The sequence below is a fragment of the Cornus florida genome, unplaced genomic scaffold (assembly GCF_030987335.1).
Source record: "Cornus florida cultivar Cherokee Brave unplaced genomic scaffold, ASM3098733v1 CherokeeBrave_3.0.0_Hap2_Chr11, whole genome shotgun sequence".
Taxonomy (NCBI): Eukaryota; Viridiplantae; Streptophyta; class Magnoliopsida; order Cornales; family Cornaceae; genus Cornus; species Cornus florida.
Window position 1 is genome coordinate 91,361,556 of NW_026775581.1, and position 20,703 is coordinate 91,382,258.

Sequence of the window (20,703 nt, forward strand, 5' to 3'; positions counted from 1 at the left end):
GAAATTGGGAAAAGAAGCTTTTTTTTTTTAATACGTTGATATATCCAAACAACTATGTTAAAAAAGTTTCATAAAATTTATTATTATTTTTATAATATTTCAGAACGTTCTTATACTTCTAAGTACAGCCAAGATCCCTAAAAAAAAAAAAAAATAGCTACTCTTCCCCAAATTTTTTAATAATAAGTTGAAGAAAATTATCTTTCCAAATTAAGAAAGTACTACATTTTCAAATAAATATACCCAACATTTTCGTCCGACACATATATACAGAAATATTCATTTGTTCATGGTGATAATTAGATATAATTTAAGTGTTAAAAAAGTTATTACCAAAAAATATAACAATTATATTTAATTGGCACCATACTTTGGTATGAACAAATAATAATTTTTGTATAAATTATTAAATATGTATATATTGGTTTAACGAAAATATCATACATAACGGGAAAAAGCAGCCAAAACGACCTTGGAGTGTTTGGCGTCGCCGTCTATGTATAAAAAATATTTATATTAATACAATTTCGTCGGTCGTTCTCTCCCTAAATTTTCCCCTCATCCGTGCGTTTCTCTCTCTTCATCTCTACATTTCTCTCTCTGTATCTTCCATTTCTCACGCTCTCTCTATATATAACAACAATAAACATATATACATATATAAACAAATATATTTTTTCTCTAAATAGAGTCGGTCCAAGGTCCACCTATGGCTTCTTCTGAAGAGCGTAGAGACGAGCCAGTGAAAGAAATGGTGCACAGGACGAAGGTAATACAGTTCCTAGGACGCGCAACGCCTATCATCCTTCAGAACGATAATGGCCCTTGCCCTCTCCTCGCTATCTGTAAATCTCTCTCTCCTAGGGTTTCTTATTTTAGTGCCGTCAGTACGTACTGTTTCGCAATCGTGTCAACGGTGCTTGATTAAATTCACAGGATTGTAATAAGGAAATGATTTTGAGATGTGAATTGTTGTTTGTAATTCTATTCTCAATTTGAAAGTAAGTTTGTGTCATATTGATGAATAATTTTATATTCAAGGTTTATGTCTTCTTTCTGATTGATATGATATACAGCTATGCTTTGATGATATACTTAATATCTAGGTTTATTCTCAAAAGTATGTTGCTGTTAGTTAATAGATGATGACTGGAATGTATTCTAATTTTTCCTTGAGTGGAATGCTTTCTTATAATTTTCAGCAAATTATTAAGACAGTATGCAAATTGTTTGATTTTTTGAGTTTCTGTAATATGAATTGATTCTAAATATGTGATAAATTATGGCGGTTTTCTTTCTTGTGATTATAAGTTGGGAAATTATATTTCGAATTGAGTTTTGATGATCAACATGCTGGGTGTGTGACAGGTAATGTTCTTCTGTTAAAGAACAACTTGAACTTGAGTGCAGACATTGCCGAAGTCTCTCAGGAGAAATTGCTCTCTCTTGTTGCGGAACGGTTAATTGATTCAAATAGTAACGTCCATGTAATTGCTCTCCTGTTTTGTATCTTTAAAAGCATTGTTTGGTTCTGAAAAGAATGAGAGAATAGAAAATGCCTAAAATTGGATTAAGGTTGTTTATAACAAGTTTCTTCTCTCTCATAACTGCCAAGAACCAAACAGAGACATTTTTTTTCCCCCTTCAGCTTTCTGTTAAATTTGACCCTATTTAATTGGGGTACAGAACAAAGATGCAGGGTATGTTGAGAATCAACAACAGAACATAGCTGATGCAATTGATTTGCTCCCTCGGCTTGCAACTGGGATTGATGTAAATATAAAATTTAGGAGGTAAATTTGTTAACTTACCATGGAGTAGGAATTCATTTTCTCTCTTTGTTGTTTTTATTCATTTATTTGTGTGGTTTGTGGGATATATATATATATATATATATTTTTTTTTTTTTTGGTGGGGGGGTGGGGAGGGGCTATCTGTTATTGTGTACTTCATATTCACGAGCTTCTGATGGTGAGTTAGAAGCACTAGCCTCTTCTGTCTCTCTTAGTTTTAACCAAAATGCTTTACTCCTGCAGAATTGATGATTTTGAGTTTACTCCAGAGTGTGCAATATTTGATCTTCTAGACATTCCACTGTATCATGGTTGGATAGTTGATCACCAGGTACAAATTTTTTGGGCTTCAAATCTCATTGTATAAAACAACTTATTTTCAACAGTAGTTCAGTTTACTTGTCCTATTTTCATCTTTCCTTTTTTTCAATTTTCAGATTGAAGTTGATTACTATTGTTTAAAGGGTTGATATGCAATCCATTCAAGTACATTAGTAGAATTGTTGTATTTTGTCCTTATACCCTCGGAAATCAATAGATTGAACTTGCAAATACAAAGTTCACTGTATTTTCTCTTTTTGAGAATTTTAAAGCTACTAGTTTTAGCCCAACCTGGGAAAACTCTGGAGTTTTGTCTAGCTACCTCGGTGCTCTAGTTTTCTCATTTGGAGTAAAGTCGTAGATCCTTTCAATTTTGTAGTTTAATTTTCTCTTTTATAAGCAATAACTGAAGAATTGATTCTGTAACTGTAAATATAGGTTTTTGACAACATTCTGTCCATGGTTCATCTGGAATTGCCTTATCTTTCACCTTGAAAAGTGTATACCTGGAGGAAACTTAGGGGGTTTCTTATTTACCTTTCTTTATATTGCATAGTTAGAATCGTTTTGATACCCTAAAAATCAACAAGAGGGAGACGGTGGACGGTGGACAATACAAACTGAAAAGTGTGGTGTTAGAGAAGAGGTTTTGGTACCCTAAAAATCAACTAGTGGGAGACGGTGGACAATACAAACTGAAAAGTGGGTGAGGGGGTGATGGAATAAAACTGCAAATGGAAAACTTGTAGCTGCAAACATTGATTCTTGGAAAACCTATTTGGAACCCATAAAATTTGAGAAACAATTTTGCGATAATCTCTTTTTTCTTCTTCATCTATTTGTAAATAAAAATTTAAGATTTATCGATCACTTTTTCCATTTTGCCATTTTGCCATTTTGCATGGCTAATATGCATGAGGTCTGTATCGAGATCAGTGCACATTTGCTGCACCTAATCTATCTGTCGGGCTTTAAAATTTATTGAGTTATTTTCTGTTTTTCAGCGTTATAGTGCTGTTGTTCCTAATAGTTGAGAAAAGGTTGCACTTATAAATATATCTATATATATTTATATTTGAGAACAGGTTGTAATCACAGTGATGTACAATCTTTGGGCACTTCTTAGATGATTGGCTGTTAGACCTCTCTCATTGTGGTGTTTGCACTGAATCCTACTGGACTTGGGAGACCTTGAGTATATAAGACATGATAGTTTCACTTTGTTGCTGGATATGGAGATGGGGTGTTGAGTGATCTGATGTGCTGTTGGATAGAGCTGCTTTGGGATTATTTTTCTTTTTATCGTGAAGGATACTGACTATTAGAGCCACCAGTTCCTTCAGATTTGCAATATGTGATTGAAGTCCCTTCACTTTGTGGGTATTGGGTAAGCAAGTTAGAAATTATTTTGAGATTTTGGACTCTGCTTGTTATTGCCTCTTTCTCAAGTGAGATCTAAAGCAATAAATAGTTAAATATGTTGATTGATGTCGCATTTTTGGAGAAGAGCTGTTGATGTGAAAGAGATGGTGCTACTTCATTGAATGAGTGGATGACAAAATAAATTCTTCCAATGGGTGGCTCAATCTAGAGGGGTGATCAATTTTGCATATCTCACCTGAATGGTGGGGGATGAGTTGGTGGTTTAAGGGGATATGGTAATTGAAGGGGAATGAGAATGTGGTTGAAAGGGATCTAGTAATGAAAATGTTGGGGTTATATGTAGTAAACTTGTATACCCCTCACTATATAACGTACACCTACTAAACGAGGATGGTAAAGTCCTTTGAAATGCATCCTACAATTTGTCTTCTTTCTCTCCTCTTCCATTCAGTTTTGTACAGAAGCAAATTAGTGCTTTCGAAGGGGGGGCATTATAGATATGATTAAAACAAAAAAAGAAAGAAAAATTTTTAAGTAAGCAATGCATATCACAATAACTAATTAACTACAAAAACATAAAAAAAAAAGTGAACTACAAAATTAATTCTATCATTTAAGAAGATAAGAGAGAGAGAGTGGGCTGAAGTATAGTTTCTAAACTCTCTTTACAAAAATTGTCGTAATCTAAATCCATAGCTAAACAAAATATGACAGTTGTATAAAGAATGGAAGAAAAGAAGAGAGAGAGAAAATGGGCCGAAGTATAGTTTCTAAACTCCTTTTTCAAAAATTGTCGTAATCTAAATCCATAGCTAAACAAAATATGATGGTTGTATAAAGAATGAAAGAAAAGAAAAGAGAGAGAGAATGGGTTCTAGTAGAATCTCTAAACCAGGGGCGGAGCCAGGAATTTTTTTTTTTTTGGGAGGGGGGTTAGATATGATTAAAAAAAAAATTTCTAAGTAAGCAATGCATATCACAATAACTAATTAACTTCAAAAGCATAGAAAAAAAAAGTGAACTACAAAATCAATTATATCACCTAGAAAGATTAGAGAGGGAGAGAGAGTATGGGCTGAAGTATAGTTTCTAAACTCCCTTTACAAAAATTGTCATAATCTAAATCCATAGCTAAACAAAATATGACGGTTGTATAAAGAATGAAAGAAAAGGAGAGAGAGAGAGAGAGAATGGGTTCTAGTAGAATATCTAAAGCAGGGGCGGAGCCAGGAATTTGATTAAGGGGGGGCATAATAGATATGATAAAAAAAAAAAAAAAATTCTAAGTAAGCAATGCAATATACATGAGTACAAGAACAAAAAATTTAAGAGAAAAGAGAGAAAAACAAATAAGAAGAAAAAAAAGTATATGAAAGAACTATGAAGGGAAAAAAATTAGGGTTTGATTGAAAAGGGGGAATGCAAATTTATTTGAAGAAAATAAAATTGAAGAAGAAGAGGGTAAGAAAGAAAAAAAAAAAAAAAAGAACTAGTGGGGATTTAGAATAAAAGATAATTTTAGCGGGGCATAAAGCTAAAATTATATACATATATTTTTATATATATAAAAAAATAGTAGTGGAGCTGCCCCCCCCCCCCCCCCCCCCCACATGTTGGCTCCGCCCCTGCTCTAAACCCTCTCTAAAACTAGGGCTTTGTTGAAAATAAGGAAAGACAATTCTACTTATCGTTGATAATAAAAGAGATTGTTTGTCCGTGGTTCTATATACATAATAAGGCGTTACTTGTAACATGGTAGAGATCCAGAGTGGACTGAGTGAGGTGGAAGTCCAGGCAAACTTTTATATATATATATATATATATATATGGCAAACTTATATATATACCTTTTCCTTAGGCCTCAGGTCAAACAAGAAGTCAGTCTTTTAGTTTAGTCAAAATGTTTATTCGCACAGAGCTTCATCAGTAAGGTCCATCAACTCAAGGGCATTTATGAAGCCTTAGCCTGATTATTGCTGCTCTTCAACAACTGATGAAACACTATTTACATCATCATTGCCATCAACACCAACTGATCTGTCTAGCACCGATGTGGCGAAAAAGACTGCTTCAATCATTGAATATATAAATATATATATATATATATATATATATATAGAGAGAGAGAGAGAGAGAGAGAGAGAGAGAGAGAGGATGGCAGTGTGCCAGTTCACATTGACTCCCTAGTTGAGGATTTATGGGGTGAGGTGAGAGGGAGTAGTGAGAGAGCTTAGAGTGTGGGTGGTTGTTTCACCCGTCCTCTTCTTCTCTTAACCTTGGGCCATGTCCTTTTATAGGCCAAGTGAGTGAGGGTAGATGATGTCATGTTGAGGTAATGAACATTATTATAATTAAAAAGGAAAGAATATAAAGTAGTGGGAGACAATAATAGGGTGTATAATTGTAAATGTACCAAGGGTAATTATTTAACGAGATCAATTATATTAATACGGATAAGGTGAGGATAGGGTGAATGGGAGTGAAACCAATTGCCTCCTCGGATCCCAAATATTTCTGAGTGCTGCTCCCAACTCGGGTCTTCAAGTGTTTAGTCTTCCATTTGAGATTTGTTGATGAATCGGCAAGTGTCACATAACTTGTTGACTTCTTGATTTTTTACTATGTGGGTCTTTATTAAGTGATGTGGCAAGTGTCACGTGGTATAACACATGTCCACTACCTACTCCTGTATTTACGCTAGGATGACATATCAACAAATATAAATATATATGTCTGTATGTGTTCGGATCATCATTTGGAGGTCATGGACTAGGTACCTACAGAGATAACCAAGACGTTTGTGTTAGGAAGAAGAGGACAAAAAGAAAAGAAAAATTGGAGGAGAATATGAAAGTTTGCTGGTAGTCGAGCTTTGATAATCCATTGTAGTAAGTTCGAAGCGTGGTTGCGAAAGAGAGCAAAATTGTTACCGTTCTCTTTGTGATCTTTTACGATGTCAAACAAGTAACTATAAAAAGATCAAGTAAATAAAATTCCTTTATAATTAACTTTTTATTTTTTATTTTTATGTTTTAGCCTTTAAATTATTGAAACTTTTCGAACAAAAATACTTGCATTATATTTTAACCCATCATTTAAAAAAAAAAAAAATAAAAAAAAATCCTCTTTTAATAAGACAAGAATGTCAGTGGTGTGTCGGCATTGTCTGTCGTGTGTCTGCCGACATGTCCATGGTGTGTCTGAAAGGCAAATATTCAGAAATGTTTTTTTGGCATGTCTGACACGTGTTGGGCTATGTTAGACACTTCGATCTATTAGGCTTGTTTGTGCTTCCTAGTTCCTAAACTATCAACTTTTTGTAGATACCCCTTGGCATTGTAAAAAACTCCCTAAACTAAAAAAAAGTGTAATGAAGGCCAAGTGTATATTGCTTTTAGTAGTGATGAGAAATTACTAAAATCCCCTTCTTTTATTCTGGTTTTATTTAAACTTTGTATCAAAATACTATCTTTGTATCAAGTTAGAATTAGAGCGAAAAATCCATAGCAACAATCATCACTCTTACTAAACCCTACTGTTCATTCATAAACAAAATCTACCCTATCCCTACAGTCGAACCCTTCCCTTGTCTGCCTTCACCACAATGTACACTACCATCCACTATACCCAATCCAATTGAAACCCAAACACGCCCTAATCACCTTTTGTAATAAACCAACCCACATCCTTCATCATCGTCACTAGTGAAGCCCAAACCCTAAATCTACTGCTACCATAAAAACAAACCCACCACCCAAACCACCAAACAAACCCTTACCCTCCATTAGGGTTGTAAACGAGCCGAGCCGAGCCATGGTGTGCTCAAGCTCGGCTCGGTCAGGTAATATGCTACTCAAGCTCAGCTAGAGCTCAAGTCGAGCCTAGAAAATTTAGTTCGAGCTCGGGTCGAGCTATTTTTGACGAGCTTTGAGCTCTCGGCTCGTTTAGTTTAAGATCAGAAGCAGTAGGGGGGTAAGTCCAGGAAAGAGTTCTCAAAAGGAACTTTTGAAATTACATTAGCGTAGAGGCACAATCTTAAGAGATGAATCTTCTAAGCCCATGGCAGACATGCTGATTGACTACACATATGATGGGGAATGAAAACGAAATGGAGATGAGGAGCACTTCGGAACTAAAGGAAAATGTAAGAGTTGCCAGGGTATAATGCTGCAGTCCAACCAAACCCTTCGTCTGGGCGGCGACCCACACCTGTAGGTATAGCAAAGCAACACTCATATGCTTTATCCCCCAAACCTAATCTACGATTGCCGGAAGATCTACCCCCGATCCTTCACTTCGTTTTTCGGGGGACTTTCCTTTTCAGAAAAAAAAGGAAAAAAGTTTACATGAGAGAGAGAGAATAGATGGAGACGCAACTCCTTATTATTCCATCAACCCTAATTCCTAAACATAAAAAAGTTTATATACAAAGACAAGAAAGACTTATTTGTATAATAAACACAAACTCTATATACAATTACAATCTGACCCCAACATAAATATATATCTACATATAAATGTGCTACATACAATTACAATCTTACAATCTGGCCCCAACTTTTGTATATATTATAATTGAGTATGTGTGTATATATATATATATATTATAATCGAGTATGTTCGTGAATGTATTATCGAGCCCAGTTCGTGAACGGTTCATGAACAAACGAGTTGAGTCTACTAATGTTCAGACTCGACTCGTTTATAAATCGAGCCTCATAATTCGGCTCGAGCTCGGTTCACTTATTAACGAGACGAGTAATTAACGAGCTAAGCCCAAGCCGTTCGCGAACGGCTTAGCTTGTTTGCAGCCCTACCCCCCATCGTTGTAAACCCCACTGTCGTGTAGCCCAAACTAAGCCCCAAGACTTAATCGCAAACCCGAACACAATTGACAACCACAACCCATCTCACCCTTTTCCTTCGGACCTAAGTCAATAGCCCCAAATGGTGACGACAGCCACATCACCGGATTTTGCAACAACCATTGCTTGCCATTGCCGAACAAACGACAATGAGCAAAACATCTCATTGGTTGTCACAAATCAGGTGAAACCACTGGATCAGTCACCGATTATTAACTCCAACCGCCGTAAGTTTCATTTCACCACCATCACCGGAACATTGTCGCCTTTGTTGTCATCGCGACGCTGTCATCTTCACCTTTTCTGTATCATTCTCATTGTCGGAACCACCGGATCAGTCACCGATCATTAACTGCAACCGCCGTAAGTTTCATTTCACCACCATCACCGGAACATTGTCGTCTTTGTTGTCATTGCGACGCTGTCATCTTCACCTTTTCTATATCATTCTCATTGTCGGAACTCCCTGTCTCGCCGTCAGTTGTTGCAACAAACCTAGCCAAGAACCCTGGACATTCTCTCTTTGTAATGATAGATTTGGGATAGGCAATCAGTTGGGTTTCTTTTATAACCCAAAACTAATCCGACCCTTAACTCGGTTTGACTCGAATTGCTAAAAAAAAAAATAAAATAAAAATAAAAAGCCTAGATTTGGATCCAAGCCGGAATTTTTTTGCTTGTCCTTGTTCGATTTTGCTCTAGTCCAAGGCCAAGTTCAGTCTATGTTGCTATTTTAACCTTGAACCCAACCATTTTATTCACTTCAGTCCTGTTTGGATACAAGAGCAGTGCCAGCCCAGATCCAGAACTGACTCAGTTCTGTATAAAACCAGTAACCATGAGAGGAACAGAAAAAATAAAAAAAACCGATTGTGGAGTTACTTGGGAGCATTCATTATTTGGGTAGCTTCATTGGACTCAGTAAAGATACGCATACTTCACTTAAGAATTGAAATAAATAATTTTATTTGTTTGGAATCCATAAATTTGCAAAATGTGCTGGCTTCAGCTGGAAATCATTATTTGTTTGCTCATTGACCTTCACCACTCCACGGCCTCTTTGTTACTTGTCTCCACTACCACACTTAATTCTGGTCATCATTTCTCACCTTTTCAGCATTTTAGTTTCTTGTGTGAGCATTGCAACAATTGATAATTTGGTTTACTTGAACAATTTGAGTCATATATCGGTATTCTCTACCTATCCATTGTCATATTTAATTTGAGTACTTCGGTGCCATGAATTAGATTTAGACCATTTCTTGACCACACGAAAGGTTGGATAGCTGATGACCCGAAAGAATGTCAAGACTTGCATTCCATCAAGTCCTTTTAAGAAAGGAGGATGATTGGAGACGCATTGATTTTATTCATTTGCCTCCACATCCTTGTTGATTTAATTTTTTTGATTCCTTTGTTTAGCTTGTCCGTGAGTTTCATGTCCATACGAGACGACAAATTGTTTTGAGTAATAAAAATCTGCGTTACCTGGACTCGTCGGAGAAGGCCAGAGTGTCCGTGTCGACACGACACGACACGACACGACACGGACACGGACACGGGATATGTGTCCGACCCTCCATTTTTCAATCGGGCATGGTTGATGACGAAAATACATAAAATGATGTGTAGTTTGATGCTTGTGAAGGATTAGGAATTTTTTTCGTGTTTTTTTGTTAAATCTGCAGCCATACGAAGCTTTCTGTTTCAACAATGGTCGTTTTGGTTCAGATCGGTGGTTTGACGGTTGAAGACGACTAGCTGTTTGTGAACCCACACGTGCTGGCTTTTGCGCAATATTTTGTGCCATCTTGTTCGTGGTTTCCCGCAATTGTTAATAACTTAATATCTAGCCTTTTAACGGTTAGGATCATAGCACCTGTTTATTTGGATCTGGAAAGATAAGAGACATTGGGACACAGCTGTAAAGCATTACCTACTGTGGAGTGTTTACAGCTGTAACTTTGCTTTTATAGTGCTGTTATAAATACCGTGTCTATTGAATCGGCTTCCTTTTTAATTGGGCTTTTGACTTGTACAGGCCCAAAACCCAAGCATCAATCCATGACTAAGATGCACATACAGAGACATATTAGCCCATATTGAATTAGTCATCCTTTTTAATTGTGCTTTGACTTGTACAGGCCCAAATGCCAGATGCACATACAGAGGCATATTAGCCCAAGCCCAAACTCGCCCTTGGGTATATACAAAAGGAGCCCTATAGCTTAGAATTTCTTATTTACAGGTTCCATAAAATAGTAGTAAAAGGGGAATGCGTAGCCATGACATGCCATCTATCAAATGAGGCAAATAAATGCAGTAATAATTATAAAATTTTTATAAAAAAGTACAATTGATATATATTTTTTTCGTTTTATGATTAATGTCTCAAACATAACTTACAAAATTTTCTCTTTTCGAAGTGTCCAAGTACCCGTGTCCAATATTTGGACACTTCTAATCCGAGTCCACGTGTCCTGAAAATTGATAGATTGACGAATCCGACTCTTAGACATGCACCCGTGTCCGACACTTGTACCTGAGTTTGGGTAACATAGATAAAAATTATGAACTTACTACATATGCTCTTCATAAAAATCATGAATTTATTGAAGGAGATATTGTTATAATTCGTGCACCTCCACCGCAACCTTATTCTTAGAATTCGTCCGAACTTCGGGCAATGCAAGCCCAAGTTTTTGGGATTTTCCACATCATTCCTATGTCATGACCTTACCCATATTTATTTGACTTGCAATCAAATAATAGTGTTAGTCCAAATTTTCATGTGGAGTATTTGATGCCTAACCAAGGTACCTCTGAGCCTCCTGTGTTATTAGCTTGTGTTCATACAGCTGAAGATACATTTTCTTCAGCAGCAACACTTGAGAGTATAAATGAGTGTTGCTGTGTTCATCCGAGCTTTTCGGGGCAGTATTAACAGCTTTACTCTCCGGAGGAGAATTCTTCTCAGTTGGGGAGAATTGATGGAGAACGAGTGATGGTTCGCATGCATGAGCCACTCATGATTAACTATTACTCTTGTAGAAGGGGCAAAAATATAGGATTTTAAAGTTTGCAGGTTGCTGAACATTTAGAAGTGGATTCATAAGGGCAGATTTGGTATTTTTATTCAGGTCAAAATGGTTAATGGGTCGGACAATCTTACATAGTGACCAAGGGTATTATAGTCATAATATTAAAAATATATGCCATTTTCATTGCACATGACCATAAAATAATATTAGTTTAATGGCGGGGGCATATGCTTGCAATATTTTTAGGGTTTTTTTTTGCCCTTTAATCTATAAACTATTCATTTTATAATTGTTGAAACCTTAAGGTGCAAGATTTCTCAACTTAAGCCCACCATAAACACAATTGTAGGCAGCATTGTCTTTAGTTTTCTATTGCTAACACATGTTACCAACATCTTGGATCTAGACTCTAGAGTTCTACATCTACAGCATTGTGTGAAAATTTTTCATTTTGGTTCTTCAGTGGGCAATTATCTTCCTTTAGATGTGGCCAAAGGTGTATTTTCTGATTAGCATTTACGTTTATACACAAACGTTACATTGTTATAACCATTTCTCTTTTGCATGTGTACCAGGATCATGATACTGTGTGCGCGATAGGATCGAAGTCCTACAATACTCTCACGGGGGAGCTTGTTGCCCTTGAAACACAAAATATGGAGGGTCAACATAAAAAAGGTTCTGAAGAAGATTGCATTGATTTTGCTGCTGCAACAACTGCAACCTTAGGTGTTCCTTCTCCATGCCTTTCTCCATGCCTTTCTAGAGGTAGATCTTTTGATGATTCCCCCCGTTCTGTGTCTGATCACCTTAAATTCAGAAAAGGAGACCTTGAAGAAGAAGCTGAGCTGTTGAGAGCCTTGAAAATTTCAGAGGCTGATTTACCAACTTTATCAGTTGATTCTCTTACAGACAATGCTAGTGGACAAAATTTGTCTGGCAGTTTGAAGGAAAGCGCATATCTCAAAAAGCCTGAACCTCTAGTTCTCACCGAGACATTAGAAGGACATATGGATGTTGGAAGTCAAAAGTCTCATCAACAGGAATCACCTATGTCTGCAGATTGCAATTCCTTGAGCAATGACAATAGTGATGTGATAACTATTGAAACTGTTGCAAATGAAGCTATTACTTCATTGCCGAAGACTGATCAGGGAATCCACACTGATGAATCAAATTCAGAAAAATCTGGAGGACATGCTGTGTGTAAAGATCTAGTTGATAAAGCTAGTGTTGATGTGTTGGACCAGGAGGAAAATGCACCATCTGATTCTTCTGCATCTTCTTGCGAAAGACATATATATAATTCTGGTGCAGGTGAAAAAGTTCAGAACCTATCCACTTCCAAAGCCGTGATACATGGGGAAGAAGATGACCGAAGTGGTTGTGACACGACAGAATGTTCTAATTTATCTGCACTAAATGCAGATTCAGATTCATCTAGTAGCAGAAAACAACAGATAGATGCTCCCAAAGGTTATACTTCAAGCGTTGATGACAACGAACCCATTTATGAAGGAGAGGAATGCATACTTGATTCAGGAACAAAAATTTATGAAAATCGAGAGCCTATGTATGAAGGTGAGGTGGCTCTTGCAGAACAAGTGGACAAAAGCTCTAGAGATGGATATGATTCAAGTTCCATGGATGAAATCACTCCAAAACATGGTGAGAAGTGCTCTATAACTAAGAAGTTGACTTAATTTTTTCTTATTTTCTTTATACTCTTGTATGTTTGTTTATGTATTCTTGAGCTTATGTAAAGTACACTTAATTTATTAACTTCTTAATTTCTCTAGGAGAATTGATAAGGAATTTTCTGAAGAACAGTGCTAACCAGTTGACTATATACGGGTACAATTCTTGTTTGGCTTTAGAAGTTCTGAGTCATTTTTAGAATCAATAATTTCTGGTTTGCTGTGTGAGGAGGTTGTTTATTTTATTACTGTTTGCATTTCCGGCAGATTATTTTGCTTACGAGATGGTCTGAAAGAGCGCGAGCTTTGTGTATTTTTCCGTAATAATCACTTTAGCACTATGTTCAAGGTCAGTTACTAGCAACGAGTCTCTGTTGCTACTGTTTAATTAAAAATGTTGCTACCAATGGACTGCTGAAATATGTCTTTTTTTTGTTTTCATCAACATCAATTTTTAAGAATTTAATCTAATGTTATTTTGATTTGCAGTTTGATGGTGAACTATACCTTTTAGCTACAGACCAAGGTTACATAAATCAGCCTGACTTGGTATGGGAAAAACTAAATGAGGTAAAACATTTTTCAGTGATCTTATTTATTAGGGACATATTGTTAAGAGTTGTATTAAATATTCATTTGACTGCTGCATTTCGGCATGGTTGAAATCTAAATAAAGTAATTTTTTTTCCTTTCAAAATCTGGAAATCCCAATCTATTGGTCTATTAACAGAAAATCCCACTGCAGCCCAAGAACTTATTGGTTTTCAAACTCTCCCCTCCATTGCCACTATTTAACTCGTGTAACTAGAAAGGGATAATCGAGGAAATCTACACTTTTGGGTGTCAACAAATAGTTGTCCAGTTCAAAAAGTCGATGTTTTGAAGGTGACCCAAAGTTGGAAAGAAATCTAGAATGTTTAGCTTTAATTGTGTTGTACTTTTATACTTGCCATTACTGCCGATTGTCCTATATTTGACTTAAGATCCATATAATAAGAAGATAACAGTATTTGTTGGGATTATCATTCTGCGGGATCAGTAAATAATTTTTATTCATGATGTTTTTCAGGTTAATGGAGATACAGTTTTTATGACTGGTAATTTTAAGGAATTCAAGGTAGAAAATCTGGACAACACCACGTGGAACGAACAAAATGTCCTTGCCAGTACTGCTGTACGTAGCTTTTCCTTTACACTAAATGTTCAGAAATTTATCTCCAGTGGTTATTGTGAAGCTAATTCCAAATAATGTTCCCCAGGACTATCTTGCCAGTATTGATAATTCAGCACAAGTGGATTCAAGTTTCAAGTAATTTTTCTAACTGGTTCTTACGTATGCATTATTATTATTATTATTATTTTAAGTATTTTGTTTGTACATTGTACATAGATAACTCAGTAAGTGGTTATGTCCTTTTTTTTTTTTCGTTGTTAAATCCCATTATGGTGGAGTTTATGGAAATTTTTAATGTTTTATTTACTTTTTGATTATTTTTCTTGTTATTCTATCCTCCCTTTACACTGCTTGTATACCTTTCCACAAAGAAACCTGTAGTATCTTTTTGTTGGATTAATTTTGAGATTTTTACACGAGTTCAGCTGTTTGACTTTTATATTTCATATATCCTGTTGTCGTCTTGGCATTAATTTCATCTCTAGTTAATATTGAAGTGAGATATTAAAATGTTATGTTAATGGGGAAATATGGGGAATTTTGTGGAGGAAATATCGTTCAAGCTTCAAAATTTCGAATTCAATGTGTCATTTTAAAACATTTGCAAATTTTTGTTCTGAAATTCATTTCTTGTATTATGGGGCACTTCCTATTCAAAATTATCAATAATTCACATTTACTTATGTAGTTCATTGAAGGGCTAAATCATTCTAGAAATGGATTTTATCAAGTTTAGAGTCTGCATTTTGTTTCGATCAATTTCTTATTATGTTTTATATTTGTTTTGACAGTTCTGATCTGCAATTGGCGATAGCTCTTCAGCAACAGGAGTTTGAGCAACAACCACAGCGTAGTCTGCAGCAACCCACTGTTAGTGGTGGCGGTTCAAGGCTGATCACAGGACCCCAGGTAAGCTTTAAATTTGTACTTATATTTTTTTTGCCTCAAATATTTCATGTTTTCTTGGTGGTTTTGATTTAGTGTATTGCCTGAATGCCAAACTTGAGTGTTTCTAATATGGCTCTGGTGATATTGGCTGATCAGGCTACTTTTGATTAATTGCTAATTTGAGTTGATGTCTGCAAAGACGTACGCACACACACACACCCAAGAACTCATTGTTTCTGATTCAGAATACTTTGGAGCATTCTTGGACCTTTATGTGGCGTCCAAATTTGTAAAGAAACCATCATCGTCCTTACCTTAATCTCCCATTTGAATGTGGCCGGCCACATTAATTCTCTTCTTCCATCTTTTCTATTACAAACAATGTTACCTATTACATTTAATTTTTTTATAATCGTTTCTAGTTACTTCATATCTTGCTCTTTTTGGTCAGCCTCTTTGTCTCTTATCTTTTATGCAAACTAATAATTCTTTACTTACCAATACATCCGCGGGTCTACGGTGTATTTATAGAAACCAGTTAAGTCTGTTTTCTCTTGTTTTACCACAAGCAGTGATTTCAAATCCAGAGGTTAATTGTACTCTGGCAACTTTACGTAAGGCACAGAGTTTGGTTTTTTTGGGGTGATAGTGGAAAAGTTGACAGATAAGTCGCCCTTACTACCACTCTACAGAACCGTACATGAAATTTTCACCTCATACGGCTCCTCGTTCAATTCTTTCGAAGTCATTGGATACTTTTCCTCGTTCGAGAATCTCCTCCCTTCTTCCACTCCGTCTATTAAGTATCATTCCAAAACATGTTTGTTTAACCTAATGTCTTTTAGTCACTTCTATCAGCATCCTAACATTCTCATTTCAGTTACATGATTGCGTTGTTCTTGTGGCTTTTTTTGTTCAGCATTTTGCTTTAAAGAAAATAGTTGACCAAATAATTGTCCTATAAAAATTTTCTTTTAACTTATTTGATATTTGTTTCTCATAGGATTCCGCTAACATGTCTGTATTTTGTCCAATGTATTTTTATCCTATTAAGTACTTCGTCATCTATCTGCAATTCTACCCGTCCTATTATTGATCCTAAATATCTCTGTTTGGTTTGCGTATTTTGTGGAGGAGAAGAAAAGACAATTTAGGAAAGTTCTTTTTCCTTGTTTATTTGCTATGACAAGTATGGAGGGAAAAGAAGATTCAAGGGAAGAATGAAAGAAACATGTTTTAATACTATGTTATTTTGTCAAATGATGCAATATGCTTTCTTCATTTCCTTTCCTCTCAACTGAAAAGCATGTGATGAGAAAGGTTCATTCATTTGTTTACTTCCTTTTTGCCTTCCCTTTCTTTCCAAGTTTTCATGCGCGGGTACTAGGCAGATACAGAAATACAAGTGACACAAGAATGAAAGCTAATGATTTGTGACGTTTGTCACCACCAGTCTTTCCTATCCTTCTATATAACCTATGCCCGATTTAGTTGCAATCAAATTTGAATAGTTGTTGTTACTTGGGGGCGAGAGGAGGTCAATGTCAGCTTCAAATGAACTAGTGCCTGCCTATCTATAATGGTTAGAAAACACTGCAAAAAACAGTTGTAAGTTTGTATGTCCGTGCAATATTTTCTGGTTCATGCTTTTTGCTTAATTGCACATGCAAATTATTTTTCCCCAAAGAAAGAAACCAAAAAATGAACGGATTAAAAAAAAAAACCAGAAAACTTTTGATATGTCTGTTATGTAAGAAATTATTTTTCTTAGAGTTGGAAGCACCGTGTACTAGTTGAATTTAATGGTGTTTCTTTCTGTTTGTTGGGACTAAGATATAACCGATTGACTCTTTTTCCAACTGTTCTGAGAATGGACATATTTGTTTCTTGCTGTAGTAGAATCTTATAAATTGGGTATTAAACCATCACCAGACTCGATGTCTATCAAGTAAAATAATGTTGAATCGTTTTTTATGTACTTTCTAGCTTGGAACTAGTCCTTTTGCTAGTGCATGCACTCCATACTTAAAAACAATTTAATGGCATTGTGCAGGTCCCAAGGAATAATAACAAAACCCCGCCGTCTTCTTCATCTTCGAAGCAGGAAGCAAAATCAAAAGAGAAGTGTATTGTAATGTGAGAATTTCAATAGGAGGCGGGTTGGAAGTTTGTAATGTAAATGGTGCGACTTTCTTGGTCCCTTTACATCCCATATCATCAGCCTATTCAGCATATAAATGTGTTTGTAGATTGGTTTTCGGCTGTAAATAAAGTAAAATGTTACCACATTGCGAGGCCTGCAATTTATGATTTTTCTTTTTCTTTTCTCCCCCATCTAATCAGCTTTTATTGTTATTGTTATTATTATTATGGGTTGCTGTTTGATTCACTTTTAAGACCTTTCATTTGTGGACTAGGTGTGCCTACTAGTATGTGGTATCATACTATAAACCTGTCCATACATGTCACGGAGTTTACATAATTTATTCTAGCAATGACGATACTCTTTTTATTTATGACTATACCCATGTCCACACGTACTAAAAATGTCGATTCACACGAACAAATCCCCATTCTCTCCCACACAATCCAAAATGCTGAATTTTCATGCTCTTTCCGACCCATAATGTTATGTGCCCGAAGCCATAGCTGATCAATGTTTGGTGGGTTCGGCCAGCTCCAACTTCAGAAATGCTAATTCACTTTTTTCATAAAATGTTGTTTATCATTCGGTAATATATTCTAGTTTTTGTTTTGATTTTAGCCATAAATTCTAAAATCTCTATGCTTTGCGGATGACCCAAATAATTACAAGGACAACCCAACGAGTTGACCCAAATTATTAAAAGCCCAAAGTACAACAACCCAAACACTCTGGAGGGCTTGGATACCTGGGCTTCACAACTGAGTCGGAAGGCTCGGAAGCATTTTTCTTAAAATGAAATGCTTGGTAATTAATTATTAATTAATTAACTAATATTATTCTAATAGAAAAGAGTGATCCAAGGAGATGAAAAAAAAAGAAAAAGAAAAAGAAAAATATTATTAAATAATAGACAACCTCAGTCAAACCTCGGATGTTTTATTCTCTGTTCTATATTATCTATGAAGTCATATTGTTTCGGACTGATTTTTAATAAAATCATGTGGTTTATTTAATTTATTTTGAAAAATAAAATTTGATCTAAAGGGTTATTCACAAGAAAGTCACGTGACAAACTTAGATCGCTTTTAAAATTAAAATTTAATTTAATAAATAAATATATAATTTTACCTCGACAAGAAATACAATCATATACATTTCCTTCAATTTTTTAAAGTGCAAAATGAGTAAGTATCACTAACTTAGATTATTTGATAAAAAAAAAAAAAAAAAATACCATAAGATGACAACTTAACTTGTGGAACCAAACCCATTAATGCTGAACATTTGTATCGTGTTAAGACGTCGGACTTGACTGCACCGACAACTAGGCCACCATTTTGTAGTTGGTTTGTTTCCGTCTTTCTTTCCTTTACGGGTACTCATAATGATCCTAATTAATTAATTTATAGACAACTATAAAAAAAAGCTTACTGTTGAAAAAATTGGAAGCAATACGAGTTCTATTGATTATGAAGAGCACGAAGTAGTGTCTATAATTTGAATTTAAATAAGCTGCTGACTTTTAAAAACTGATTAAATATAACCATTGGATTCATTCAAGTAGTGCCTACATGAATGCATTCAACGGTCATGATCAAATTAAATTAAAATGTCTGTTATATTTCGTCACTATAAAATTTGATAATGAGATGCCCTGAAATTTTCACATTGAATTAAGGATTAGGTCTTTAATTGACTTTGATATTAACACTAACAGCTTGGGTAATTGCCTTTTAATTAAAAAACTCAAACTGTTAGATACGGTTAACTATCGATCCATATATACATTCCTTTTTTATATATCCGAACTTAACGTGGGATAAAACTCCTCTTACACCTAAATAGAAGTTGAAGGAGTTTGATTCAAGACATTTCGATTTTATTAAAATAAAATAAAGAAATTCAAAGCTGTTAAAAAATTTGATACCGCTTGTGCTAAAATGTTATTATTGTGATTTTTTGGGTGTATTCATAGTGATCAAATTTTTTTTTATTTTTTATTTTCAACCTGATCAAGATTCAATTTATTTATTAGGATACTGAATGACTACTAATGATATTTCTTTTCAAATAACTAGAGTATTTCAATTGGATAGACTACTATGTACATTGATAGATATGTATCGTATATATTTTTAATTGCAATGGACTTTTGGCTAATGTGATTAGTGCATAAATTGACTTGTGCACTTCGAGGTAGCAGGGGGAGAAGGAAAAAAAAGCAAGGAAGAAAAATGATCAGACAGAGAAAGGAAAGAGAAAGGTCAGAGACAATGTAGGGGGTGATGAAAACGACAACACCGTATCCCTCCTCTCTCTATCAATATATATATATATATATATATATATAGTTCCAAAAAAATATATAGATATAGTCCGCATCACTTTTCTCACTCAAAAAAATTATCTCTCTAGGGTTTTAGTCAGGGGACCACTCTACACCTGTCGAGATCTTAGACGGGGAATACGACAATGCTACAGCTGTGACGGTGACCCCACCACCACCTGTTTAGAAACACTGTGCAATTCCGGCTGAGCTCTGCTCGTGTCGGCTCGGCTCAGACGCTCTTCTGTCTTTTTTGACACGTATTCTTTACTTTTTACTCCGGTAGCACCAAAATTTTGTGCCCTCTTCTAATGTGCAGCAGTACATTGGTGACAGTTGCATTTTGACAGTGCTTATGGAAAGTTGGAAACCATCAACAAAAAAGCTTTCAGACTTAAACAATGTAGCATTTTAAGTTTTAATTAATCATAACATATTAAATTCTAATTTTAAGACTCTCGCAACCATAATGTAATTTAAATTCATAGAAACTCACGTCTGCGTAGTTCAATTTTCGAAGAATAATTTTATGGTTTTTAAAAATTAAAATTAAAAAATTGTAAAAAAAATATGCTTGATTGACAGTTTTTACTAGTGATTTTTTTAATAAAAAAATTCAGTTAAAAGAAAGATTTATTTTCAGATAATTATTTTTTTATAGTTATTTGAAAATAATTTTTTTATTTTTATAAAGTCCTTAAAATTTATTTTTTAGAGTCTGAAAAATCAAATTGTCTGGATTTAATACTCTCAAACATAATGTTAATTTAATTTGTGAATTTTTTTTTTTTTTGGGGCTTTCATTTAATTTGTGGAATTTGAGTAGCAGTATTTGCATGTTTGTTTGATGAAAACGGCACGTTTGACCCAAAAACAAAAAAGAAGAAGATGAGAATCAGTAGTACACTACTAGTACAAAGAGAGATGCCATCGACAATGAGTGTTTGATGTTACAACTGATCAGAAGTTACTTTAATTTAGCTTTATACATGTGTCATTTCTGTAAAATTAGTAAACCTATCATGGAGTCAACTCATGGTTATTCCAATGAGCCTACCTTCTAATTGTC

The 20,703-nt window shown here is 35.1% G+C and overlaps 1 protein-coding gene across 1 annotated transcript; it reads left to right on the top strand.

Moving 5' to 3' along the window:
* The first annotated feature begins 513 nt into the window (after window positions 1–513).
* LOC132286374 (uncharacterized) lies at window positions 514–17,489 on the top strand. Its single transcript, XM_059788700.1, has 12 exons — window positions 514–845; window positions 1,369–1,487; window positions 1,687–1,793; window positions 2,037–2,124; window positions 11,979–13,071; window positions 13,203–13,257; window positions 13,368–13,449; window positions 13,590–13,670; window positions 14,170–14,274; window positions 14,360–14,409; window positions 15,066–15,183; window positions 17,216–17,489. The coding sequence occupies exons 1-12, from the start codon at window positions 710–712 to the stop codon at window positions 17,300–17,302; spliced, it is 2,121 nt and encodes a 706-aa protein (XP_059644683.1). The 5' UTR covers window positions 514–709; the 3' UTR covers window positions 17,303–17,489.
* The last annotated feature ends 3,214 nt before the right edge of the window (window positions 17,490–20,703 follow it).